Here is a 12915-nt window from a genome sequence, read left to right as displayed (position 1 = left end):
GTTTTTCTTTTCCCATTATTCAAAGTGTGAGTTTAATTTTCTTTTCCCCTTTGTAGCCAAGCAATTGATCACTTTCACACAAGAATTGCAAGATGTTGTTGCTAAGGAAAAGGACACCATGGCAACATTTGAATGTGAAACTTCAGAACCATTTGTCAAAGTAAAATGGTATAAAGATGGTATCGAAGTTCATGCAGGAGATAAGTATAGGATGCACTCTGACAGAAAGGTTCACTTCCTGTCTGTGCTGACCATTGACACATCTGATGCTGAAGACTACAGCTGTGTACTTGTGGAAGATGAAAATATCAAAACAACCGCGAAACTTATTGTGGAAGGTAAAAGAAATAATGGCTATATTGTTTACTGGAGTCATTTTTATTCTGTTATAAAGTGAGCTAGACATTTTTCCTTTCATAAAAATAATTTCAGCAAATTAGATGCAAACTTTATATTAAGTGTCATCAATTTATAGTTACTTAGAAAGATTGACAATATGGATTTTTTGAAAGCAGTATTATTTTCTTGCCTCACTTTAAAATGTCTTAGTTGAAATATATCTCCCTGCTTTCAAAATAATTAAAAAATTAAAATAAATGATTTGTAGTAAACATTTTCCCATCCACTAGCAGGAAGATGCGGAAGACAATTCTTGAAAGTATAGGAAGAAAATAATAGGTATATAAGGTAGCATTTGTATCCATACTCTAGTTCCATAACTCTCCCAAGACATTCATTCACCTTCATCTTATTCTTCAGGTGCAGTTGTTGAGTTCCTGAAAGAACTTCAGGATGTAGAAGTCCCAGAGTCATACTCTGGAGAGTTGGAGTGTATTATATCCCCAGAAAACATAGAAGGCAAATGGTATCACAATGATGTGGAGCTCAAGTCCAATGGCAAATACTCAATTACATCCCGCCGTGGGCGCCAGAACCTCACAGTCAAGGATGTCACCAAAGAGGACCAGGGAGAGTACAGCTTCGTTGTGGATGGGAAGAAGACAACCTGTAGACTGAAGATGAAACGTGAGTGCTCCCATCCCTGACACTGCAGTGTGCATCAGTAGGGTTAATGATAAAACCATGACATTCTTTTCTCCCCATCTTTCACAGCCCGGCCTATTGCTATTCTCCAAGGACTTAGTGACCAAAAGGTCTGCGAGGGTGACATTGTTCAGCTTGAAGTCAAAGTCTCCCTAGAAAATGTGGAAGGCATCTGGATGAGAGATGGCCAAGAAGTACAGCACAGTGACAGGGTTCACATTGTGATAGACAAACAATCCCACATGCTGCTCATTGAAGACATGACCAAAGAGGATGCTGGGAATTACTCCTTCACTATTCCTTCCCTCGGACTCTCTACCAGTGGGCATGTCTCTGTCTATAGTGAGTGGTTTTATGTTAATTATTCTCCTTTAAAAAAATTGTGATGATGGGAATCAAACCCTTGTGCTTCACATACAAAGCAAGTCTCTATGCTGAGCTATAAACCCAGATCTAGTTTTATGTTCAAATTGACATTGAGCTAAAGACCTTGAATGTGCAGACATTTTCAACAAAACTTACATTCATACAATTCTTGGTTTGTCTTCCTTTGTAGGTGTTGATGTGATAACACCCCTAAAAGATGTCAATGTGATTGAAGGTACCAAGGCTGTACTTGAATGCAAGGTCTCAGTCCCTGATGTAACTTCTGTTAAATGGTACCTTGATGATGAACAAATCAAGCCTGATGACCGTGTACAATCCATTGTCAAAGGCACCAAACAGAGACTTGTGATTAACCGAACTCATGCTTCTGATGAAGGACCGTATAAACTGATGGTTGGCAGAGTCGAAACCAGCTGTAATCTCTCTGTAGAGAGTAAGGATCTCTCCATGTAACTAGTCATTATCTTAAGCAGTCTACATTCTCACTCTAAAAATGACCAACCAATATTTCCTTTTTTCCTAGAAATTAAAATCATCAGAGGTCTCCGTGACCTGACATGCACAGAAACTCAAAATGTGGTCTTGGAGGTTGAGCTGTCCCACTCAGGAATTGATGTCTTATGGAATTTTAAGGGCAAGGAAATTAAGCCCAGCTCTAAATATAAAATTGAAGCCCATGGGAAAATATACAAACTGACAGTCTTGAATATGATGAAAGATGATGAAGGAGAATATGCATTTTATGCTGGAGAAAATACAACATCTGGAAAGCTTACCGTGGCAGGTGTGTATGTTGATCATTCAATCTAAGTTCTTCTGGGGAGCAACTATTGTAATTATAAAGACATTATTTCTCATTTTTCCTCAAACTCTCACCTGCTTCCCCCTGACAGGCCTCTTATTACACTGATCTCAAGGCTAATAATACCCTTACCTCTGACTCTTCAGTCTAGATTGTGAGTGTTTGCCCAGCCCTACCTCAGATGCCATTTGTAGATCACTCTCAGGTGCCATCTCCTCCATGAAGCTTCCTTTAACCTCTCTACTTCTTTCTCTAGTCCCAGACCCTTTTCTCCACTTCTTTCATGGTCCTTATTATACACGTGACTTATTCCCTGTTTCCTTTCCCCACACCAGAGCATATGGCCCTTGAACATAGAATTAATTGCTTCTTTCTCTTCTCTGTGTATTCCTAGAGATAGATGACAAATAAATGTTTGCTAAACTTAGCTTCATTTTGATTTTGCTTAAATATTCATTTTTTAAGCATTCCTTACCCTTCAAACATTTCCCTCTTCATTCTTGTGGATCCAATGAATATTTTCTATTACAAATACAATTGAACTCATCTGTGCATCTCTTATGACGTGAAGGGGAAACACAGCCTTTCCCATTTAGCATACATCCTTAGCTTTATAATGAAGAATGATAGTTATAGTCTACTTGTCCTCATAGAAGTAGAAGTCGTTAAAAGTTTTGGTCCATTTACGGTTTGAGTATTGAGGAATTGAGGTGCTCTGCTCAGGTCAGACTCTTCTGGTACGTAAGCAGTTCAGATGGTAGAAGTGCATCCTAAATGATGTGAAAGTCTCATGATCTATACTTTATGATGTATTTCCTTTGTGAGTTGGCCATAAAAGATCTATAAACTAAAATCTCAGGTCCTTTATGTTTACAAGATTATTTTAAATATAATTTTAAGTGTATAAGAACAAAAGGCTTTAAGCCCCTATATAATTTCACTTGGTATTTTAAAAGCACCTGCCATAGGCAAGATATTATTAGGAACTCAAAACACAAAAGTGAGATGGATGTATGTCTTTCCTTGAATTCAGGATTTAGAGGAAGACAGGTATCTAAGCAGCTACGTAGTTAAAGCAATTGCTATTGCTTCCAGTGGCGATAGGGTGTAGAAAACATTGGAGAGGAGATGACACTTCAACTCAGGGATTGGGGGTATGTGAGAAACACAGTGTTTCTTAAAAAAAAAAATGAAAGCTGGGCATGATGTTTAATGCTTATAATCCCAGCCCATAGAAGACTGAGGCAGAAGGATTCCCATGAGTTATTTGGGCCAAACTGTGTTACAGAGTAAAGCGTTGTCTAAAATAAGTGAACAGTAAACACACTATTGACTTTGACATTTTGTTCAACAAATTTTTCCTGAATATAAAACGTATACTAAGAAAATAATTCTTAAAGGACCAAATAGCATGCTTTCAAAAACAAGGAACTGAGTTGAAATCTATTTATGTGGCATACATATATGTTATGTTACAGATTTCAGAATTCTTTATTAAACTGTTTTTTTTTCTTTGCACAATATATTTTCTGGTTTTTAATCATATATACTTAGAATAAGGGATTTCTATAGTACTTTCTAGTACCTTTTTAGGTTTAAAATTGTGTTTTTAAAATTTGATATTTGATGTTTAATTGTGTAATTTCTTTAGCCTGTGAGTATTTTAAAGGACTCACGTGTAGTCTACTCTTGTTCTGAAGGGGGAGCCATCTCCAAGCCACTCACAGACCAGACTGTAGCTGAATCCCAGGAAGCTGTGTTTGAATGTGAAGTTGCCAACCCTGAGTCTGAGGGGGAGTGGTTGAAGGACGGGAAGCCCTTGGCTCTGAGCAACAACTTTAGAAGTGAATCTGACGGTCACAAAAGGAGACTTGTCATTGCGGCTGCCAAGTTAGATGACGTTGGAGAATACACCTACAAGGTGGCCACTTCCAAAACATCTGCCAAGCTCAAAGTAGAAGGTGAGTCATGGGAGGACAGCCTTCTGGTCCCCAAATCCTGCTCCGGAAAGCAAACTGAATGGCCTGTTAAGGTCACACACATTTTCACTTTATAACATCATTATTTTATCAACTTTTTCTTGTGAATCCTGTAGGAGAGTGTGCAAATTTTCATCACGTTTTTTTTTGTTTTGTTGTGTGTGTGTGTGTGTGTGTGTGTGTGTGTGTGTGTGATATGAAAGTGTTGCTTAGGGGCTATGAAACAGCTGCATCAGACACTCTGCTACCTCATCCCTCTCGCACCCTTCTCCAATCAGTCTATTAAGCTATTAGTATAAGATATGAAAACTTCATATCACTGAAGTACAATGCAATCACTGCACAATGATCACATTTCCAACTGGATCTCCGATTTTCTTAAGTACTTGCCAAGTGTCTTTTAAAATGACAGACTACAGAATTATAAAATGTCAGCTAACCATTCTTTTGCACATTGACTGGTGGTGATCAGATTCAGAACTTCTTTTGTTTACTGGCTATCATTGATATTTTCTAAGCCAACTCTTCACTCTTCTTAAGCTGTCAAAATTAAGAAGACTCTGAAGAACCTCACAGTGACAGAGACACAGGACGCCATCTTCTCTGTTGAACTTACACACCCAGATGTCAAAGGTGTCCAGTGGATCAAAAATGGAGTCGTCCTGGATTCCAATGACAAGTATGAGATCTCAGTCAAAGGAACACTATATTCCCTGAAGATTAAAAACTGCACCCTGGTAGATGAATCTGTCTATGGCTTCAAACTGGGAAGGCTCGGAGCCAGCGCCAGGCTGCATGTTGAGAGTAAGTTGACTCGAACATTGTGTTGGTAGACCACCGGCGGTTACCATCATGTTAACTGTATTACTGAATTTCTCCAACTTTCCTCATTAGCTGTCAAGATCATTAAAAAACCAAAGGATGTGACTGCTCTGGAAAATGCTACTGTTGCCTTTGAAGTCAGTGTTTCCCATGACACAGTTCCAGTAAAATGGTTCCACAAGAATGTGGAGATTAAGCCAAGTGACAAGCACAGACTGGTCTCCGAGAGGAAGGTCCACAAGCTGATGCTACAGAACATCTCCCCATCTGACGCTGGGGAGTACACAGCCATGGTGGGGCAGCTGGAGTGCAAGGCAAAGCTGTTTGTGGAGAGTAAGTGTTTGTCAACATCTGGGGCATTTCCCCGGGGGACTCCTGTGGATTTGCTACTGTTTCCCTTCTTCATCTGTGTTTAAAAATACACTAACTGAGCAACTTTCTGATTTCCCCCCCAAGCACTACATATCACAAAGACTATGAAAAGTATTGAGGTTCCTGAAACCAAAGCTGCCTCTTTTGAGTGTGAGGTGTCCCACTTCAATGTTCCTTCCATGTGGCTGAAGAACGGTGTGGAAATTGAGATGAGTGAGAAGTTCAAGATAGTTGTGCAGGGGAAACTCCACCAGCTGATCATCATGAACACAAGCACCGAGGACTCGGCAGAATACACATTTGTTTGTGGCAACGACCAAGTCAGCGCTACCCTGACAGTGACGCGTAAGTAAATATATGGGTATATGTGTGTGTCTATGTGTGTATGTACGTATCTCGGTAGGCAGTGTGTATATGGACACATGCACATATCTGAATATTTAGCAGACATATTCTTTCATATTCTATACTTTTGTTTCCAAATCATTTAACTTATTGAAAACACTCTTGATAGAAAACCTACTGTATGCTCACAATGAGCCTCTGCTAGCCTCTTCACCCGGATAAAAGTTTCTAATTACAGTATCATCAAACGTCTACCTGGAAAGAGGGTTCTGTGTCTATCACTCTATGTCCCTGTCACTCTCTCAGCTGATCTTCTCTGATACGTGAACAATGTCAAAGCTCCTACCCCTAAATTATAATCACATCAACACAGACAGAAACCATTAGAAACTCCCATTCTGCACTTGATATAACCTGCTCCATAGTTACAGCACATACTCATGTGTTTGTTTTTTAATCCTCCTCGGCAGCGATCATGATTACGTCCATGCTGAAAGACATCAATGCTGAAGAAAAAGACACCATAACTTTTGAGGTGACAGTGAACTATGAAGGCATTTCTTACAAATGGTTAAAGAACGGTGTAGAAATCAAGTCGACCGACAGGTGCCAGATGAGAACCAAGAAACTCACACACTCACTGAACATCAGGAACGTTCACTTTGGAGACGCCGCTGACTACACTTTTGTGGCTGGAAAAGCCACATCGACAGCCACCCTTTATGTTGAAGGTATGATTTCCTAAATGAATATAAGAAAAGAAAGTCAATATGCCACGTAAAATATTAATCTTGCAATTAAGAGACTAGACAAATAGGATGTGGTATGTCCATACAATTGGGGTGGTAATTGAAATAAAAAGAAATTATTAACACACGCTGTAATATGGGTAAATGCTGGAAATATGTGAAATGAAAGAAGTCAGCCACAGAGAAACACATACTGTATGAATCCATTTGTATGAAATGGCTTTAATATACAAGTCTATTGAGACATAGCTCATTAGCTTTGGTCTAGCGAGAGGTGATAGGAAGTGAATATGATGGTTAAGAGATGCATGAGTTCTTTCTGGGAAAAATGAAATGGCTTTAAAATAAGGTGATGGTTCTACAATATATATAGTGGAAGCCATCAAATTATGCACTCCAATATATATACTGAATCATATGCTCTAATAAATCAGGATTGTCCACCCTTTTGATTTCTCTGGGCCACATTGGCTTGACCCACACACTAAATCCAGAGTGTTCAGCTGGTACATCCCATGTATTAATTAATTGAAAACATGCATATGTTCATTTTACATGACATTTACGTCATTGTAACAAGATGGTGTCTTGTTCACGTTTCGAACAATGTGATAAATTTACAAAATAAGTACCAAACCATTCTCAAAATGTTTTAAGTAAGTTTATAGATTTTGCGTTGGGCCACAGTTATCCTGGGGTGGAACCAGCCCCATATCTGTGGGCTAGATTCCTCTACAAACGTATACATTGAATAGCATGTGACTTATATATCAATAAAGACGCCAAGTGCTGATTTTTTTATGTTCTGTTTCCCAGCTCGTCATATTGAATTTAGGAAACACATTAAGGATATTAAGGTTCTGGAGAAGAAACGAGCCATGTTTGAATGTGAAGTTTCTGAACCTGACATTACTGTCCAGTGGATGAAAGATGGCCAAGAGCTTCAGATGGCAGACAGGTCAATTACTTAGCCTGGTTGTGCTCCAACTATTCCAGCTTTCTTTTGAATCCCATGTATTAAGCTCCCGTTTCCTTCCGTCCACAGGATAAAGATTCAGAAGGAGAAATATGTCCACCGCCTTCTGATCCCATCCACACGGATGTCTGATGCTGGGAAGTACACGGTGGTGGCAGGAGGCAACATGTCAACTGCAAACCTCCTTGTAGAGGGCAGGGACGTCCGCATCCGGAGTATTAAAAAGGAGGTTCAGGTATTGTCTGCCTCTTGAACTTTTTGACAAGTCATCAATCCACTCTTAGGCTTTAATCTCTGACTTTCAGCTTGTCTCATCACAGTATTTTAAAGACTGAAATCATCTTATCCCTATTGGCTTAGATCCTTATGCTGCTGCCATCAATTAACTCTGTTTCTTGTCACTCAACAAGTATGTCCTTTCATTGTTCAGCTGATATCTTTCATTAAAACAGTTGCAGGAAAAAAGGGAGCTGTAGGTGGGTTGCAGAGATGGCTAAGTGATTAAGAACTGTGGCTGCTCCCCAGAGTACCTGGAGTTGATTCCGAGCACCCCCATGGCAACTCACAACCATCTGTAATTCCAGTCCCAGGGAATCTGATGCCCTCTTCGGGCTTCCTCTGGCACCAGGCGTGCAAATGGTGCACAGGCATACATTCATGCAAAACACCCAAACACATAAGATAAAATAAAGTTTAAAAACAGCTGTAAACACTATGCTGTTGAATAAATGGCTTCTTACCATGCAGCTCCAATCAGAAACAATGAAAATTTAAATTGTGACATTCGCACATTAGCTAGAAATAAGAAACTCTAGGAGATGGCAAATTCTCTTGTTTTTTTTTTCCCCTGATGGAGAGGCAGGTGTCTGTGAGTACTTGCTATGAGTCTAAGAGTAATTAATCCCAGTGTGAGCAGTGCTGAATTCATAGCAAGGATGTTAAACAGACACGTTTGCTATCTTTCTTAGTCACTGTTCTATTGCTGTTAAGGAACACCATGAACAAGGCAACTCTTATAAAGACAAGATTTAATTGGGGGCTTGCTAGAAGATTAGTTATGAGCATCATGGTGGGAAGCAGACAGGCATGGTACCTGAAAGCTTTCCAGTCTGATCCACAGGCAGCAGGCAGAGAGAAAAGACTAGAACCGGCATAGGCTTTTGAAACCTCAGAGCCCAACCCCAGTGACGTACCACCTCCAACAAGGCCACTCCTCCAACAAGGCCACACCCCCTAATCCTTCCCAAACAGTTCCATTAATTGGTGACCAAGCATTCAAACGTATGAGCTTACGGGGGTCATATTCATGTAAACCACTACCACATCTCCTAGGTTTGCAGTGCTTATCCATATGGGTGCTGATCTTTCCAAACAACATAATGGAGGGGGTATGTTGTAAGAAATTTCAAGTTCAGATCCATCATTTTTCTCTTCCAGAAAAAAAATCATGCTTTAGAGAGCTTGTTCTCTGTTAAAAGACACTTGCAGTAAAGACTCACATGACCAGCCGAGCCTCTCTTCCTTCATTTTCTAGTTCTGACCCTTGGTTTCCTCACTTTTAAACTGAGGACAGTAATTGCTCTCTAGCTCACAGCATTATAGCTCACCTGATGTGAAATCAGACTGAAGGGTAACTTCAGAGACCTCTATAAATAATTCAAAGCCCCCAGATGTAAAATGTCATCGTTTCAGTTATGATTTATTAAAGCACAAACGTTTAAAGATGAAATTATTGTCTTCTTGAGCAGCTTCCCCTCACTAGCCCAGGCATAAGCTTCATCCCCTACACAAGAGATTTGGGTACCATTTGTCCAAAAATCAGCAGAAAAAATTTAAATATGCTATAACCAGCCAACTTATGATGGCACAATGACTCAATTTTTCATGCTCTTTACGGGAATAGCTTTAGAAATAGGTTAAGTGAGCGAGAATCAGAGTCATTTTCAGTTTTCTTTTCATGTCATTCCGTCAACAGGTCATCGAGAAACAGCGTGCTGTTGTTGAGTTTGAGGTCAATGAAGACGACGTTGATGCCCACTGGTATAAAGATGGCATTGAAATCAATTTCCAAGTTCAAGAACGACACCAGTATGTGGTGGAGAGAAGAATTCACCGGATGTTTATATCTGAGACCAGACATAGTGATGCAGGCGAATACACCTTCGTGGCAGGAAGAAACAGGAGTTCCGTGACTCTCTATGTCAATGGTATGTGGTTAGGCTTTAATATGTCTTGTGGCTTCGTCTGAATAGATGTGAATAATCCTCTTTTATGCCACTAACACAGTGGTGGTGCCTGAGAATTCTCTACCGAACCCATGGCACTCATCTGGATGTAACTGCATTTGTGTTCACATCAGCCTTATGGAAAAGAGAGAGCAGCTGTTGAAAGGACCATTGAGACGTCATTTCCAGGAAGCACCTGCTGTCCGGAACTTCATTTGTTTGATTGACACTACTGAACAGCCACTGTGTGTCACTTACAATGTGCTCCAGATGGCTTTCCCTATACGGCATTTAGCTGTGGTAGTTCTCTGTCCTAACCGCTTAAGTGTAAATAATGCTGCTACACAAGCAATGGAGACATTTGCAGCCTTCGGTGCAAAGCTTGGGAAAACCCAAAGATCTCCTTTGAGACCCCAGGGTGCCTAGAGAGGCACAGGCAGAACTGCATGAGGCTCTGCCCCAGGCTGTAAGATCAGTGCTTTGCCTTTGGAAGTGGAACTCCCCATGCTACCGGGAGCTTCCTAATAGTCCTCAGGAGGATGTCAGTAAACCTCTGCTTCCCTCATTAAAAATGCTAGCTCTGAATTTAAAGCTTGACAGGACCTGATCCTAACCCAGACACATAGAAAAGAACAGAACCTGCCTCCAAGCCACATTTCTGGCTGTCTTAGAGAAAACTTCCCCAAGTCAGATGGGAGGGTGCTAGGAGTTCTCTCAACGTTCATAAAGATGATCCCTTGGCCATACTCCCCAGTTTCCCTGGAAGATGCAGTTGTCATGACATCCACTTTTGTTTCCTCTGCAGTAGTAGCAGAGAGATGGAAGCTCTGAGAAATGAATAAGTAGAGCCAGATGCCAGCCTCATATAAGCCTTTCTCCCTGTTAGTGGCCTCCTCATCCAACACTGAGAATATGCACCAATTAGCATAATCATAAAGCTGAATTTTTAAAATCTATTTATTTGCACTCTACTGATATGTACTAGTATTCAACCAGCCAATGCTTTATGCCATCAGCCTCTGTATGTAACAGAGTGACTGTGACATATACATAAATACTTGTAAAGCAAACAAACCTGAATGTGATAAGCCTCTTCACCATGGAATTTGCTCAAATGACGTTTAAAAATAGGTAGGATGTGAGAATTGTTCTAGATTTTTGGCTGCCCATGGGTGTGCACCAATAACCAAGCAGAATGATGGTTTTACAGCTAGGTGCCCGACACTCTCAGCGCCTCTCATGAAACTTTTTTTTAATTATTCTGAAGTTATAAAAATCCCTCTTAGTGCAAAAAAACTACTCTGATATTCTGAGGCAAGTAAAGATATCACAACATGGAGGTTTTGTTTCTAGACACATAGCCATCTTGAAACCAGTGAGTGGAGAATCGCGCGCTGTCTCCCCTTCTCTTCCTTCACGGGCTGTTTCCTGGCATTGTCTTCCAGCTCCTGAACCACCCCAAGTCCTGCAGGAGCTCCAGCCTGTCACTGTGCAGTCCGGCAAACCCGCTCGCTTCTGTGCTGTGATATCAGGCAGACCACAGCCCAAGATTTCCTGGTATAAGGAGGAGCAGCTGCTTTCCACAGGCTTCAAGTGCAAGTTTCTCCACGATGGGCAAGAGTACACGCTTTTGCTCATTGAGGCCTTCCCGGAGGATGCGGCTGTCTATACCTGTGAAGCCAAGAACGACTATGGCGTAGCCACAACCTCGGCTTCTCTTTCTGTGGAAGGTAAGAAGCCAGCCCGAAGCTCTCCCAGGGTAGTAACAATAGATTGCTACCCATCTCTAAAGGCACTCTCCCGTGAAATCCGTGGGCACCCCATTGGGAGAGCTGTGAGTGGAAAACCGTGACAAATTCTATGGTCTCTCTCTTCAGTTCCAGAAGTTGTGTCTCCAGACCAGGAAATGCCAGTTTATCCCCCTGCCATTGTTACTCCACTTCAGGACACAGTCACATCGGAGGGGAGGCCAGCGCGTTTCCAGTGCCGAGTTTCAGGGACAGGTAGGTGCTTGATAAAAAGGTGTTGTTACTGGTGTTTACAGAGGATGGTGATGGGCACAGTGTTCTCATCCTCTCCTCCATCATGAAGATCTCATGAGTAATTTAAACCTGAATGGACAATTAGCAGCAGATATATTAGAATTATTTAATTATTTATTTTGCCTGCACGTATGTCTGTGTGAGGGTGCCAGGCCCCCTGGAACTGGAGTTACAGACAGTTGTAAGCTGCCATGTGGGTGCTGGGAATTAAACCCAGGTCCTCAGGAAGAGCAGTAAGTGCTCTTAATCTCTGAGCCATCTCTGCAGCCCCTTATTAGAATTGTTTAATTAAGAATTATATCATTATTATACATACTACTGTTTTGTATATATTGTTTTATATGTATATATTATTATTATATCATAATTATATATACTACATTTTGTACTCTTATAAAAGGTTAAGGTGATACAACTGTTCTTTCTGAAAATCTTTGAAGATTTTTCCACAAACATCTTTAAAACATCTAGTATCTTATGATTGTAGCTACATTTTAAAATCTTAATTGGGAAATTATGGCAAAGCTTACAATTATTATAAACTTATAGTAGCATTTTCATAGGTTTGAAGAGAAACCATCTCCATGTGAGGCTTTGTTGAGTCTATGGATAATGCGTGTGGAAAGTATATTCCTGTAGTGAGCAAAGATTAGGCTTTAAACTCATAGGTGAGATTGGAATTGTGAATCCAGTGTATTACCTCCATATGAGTATACACTTTCCATTATGAACATGATGAGAACAGCGTTATATTACACCTTAGAATGTATATATCAAGAGTGTCTAGACCCTGATATCTGAAAAAAACAGCACCACCTAAAAGGGAAGCAATTCCAGAAAAGCAAGGGGACCCTTGCCCTAAAAGGATACCTTATCCATAGTAGATACTCAATGAAAAACTGCTGACAGATGAAATCAATGGCCGTAAAATGGAGAATATCAACCATTTAAGATGATAAACAAGGCAGCAGCATCTAACACAGTGTCCACCCCATTGCCCCCATCCAGAGTTATCTGCGTCATGTTTAATTGTGGGCATGCTTCTCAAATGCCACCAGTCATTGCCCTCACTTGACTTTGAAAAGAAACTATCTTAAATAGTGTAAGATATGATTGGGGCCTGACCTCGGATACTCACAAGATAAATCAAAGGAATGAAGGATTGCTTTACT

General features: G+C 40.5%; 1 protein-coding gene across 3 annotated transcripts in view; it reads left to right on the top strand.

The window, feature by feature from the left end:
• Ttn (titin) overlaps window positions 1–12915 on the top strand; it is a 273083-nt gene that overhangs the window by 29822 nt on the left and 230346 nt on the right. For all 3 annotated transcript variants that reach the window (XM_052723591.1, XM_052723590.1, XM_052723592.1), the window contains exons 28-42: window positions 57–338; window positions 760–1026; window positions 1114–1386; window positions 1601–1864; window positions 1955–2215; window positions 3934–4194; window positions 4753–5016; window positions 5107–5367; window positions 5491–5751; window positions 6222–6482; window positions 7317–7458; window positions 7546–7711; window positions 9452–9683; window positions 11147–11431; window positions 11579–11704. In XM_052723591.1, the coding sequence (XP_052579551.1) occupies window positions 57–338; window positions 760–1026; window positions 1114–1386; window positions 1601–1864; window positions 1955–2215; window positions 3934–4194; window positions 4753–5016; window positions 5107–5367; window positions 5491–5751; window positions 6222–6482; window positions 7317–7458; window positions 7546–7711; window positions 9452–9683; window positions 11147–11431; window positions 11579–11704 (3606 nt within the window). The remainder of the gene's footprint in view (window positions 1–56; window positions 339–759; window positions 1027–1113; window positions 1387–1600; window positions 1865–1954; window positions 2216–3933; window positions 4195–4752; window positions 5017–5106; window positions 5368–5490; window positions 5752–6221; window positions 6483–7316; window positions 7459–7545; window positions 7712–9451; window positions 9684–11146; window positions 11432–11578; window positions 11705–12915) is intronic.

The sequence above is a fragment of the Peromyscus californicus genome, unplaced genomic scaffold (genome assembly GCF_007827085.1).
Source record: "Peromyscus californicus insignis strain IS unplaced genomic scaffold, ASM782708v3 Scaffold_7__1_contigs__length_154581171, whole genome shotgun sequence".
NCBI classification, from domain to species: domain Eukaryota; kingdom Metazoa; phylum Chordata; class Mammalia; order Rodentia; family Cricetidae; genus Peromyscus; species Peromyscus californicus.
The sequence above is the reverse complement of the archived record's forward strand: the minus strand, read 5'-3'. Positions and strand labels throughout refer to the sequence as shown.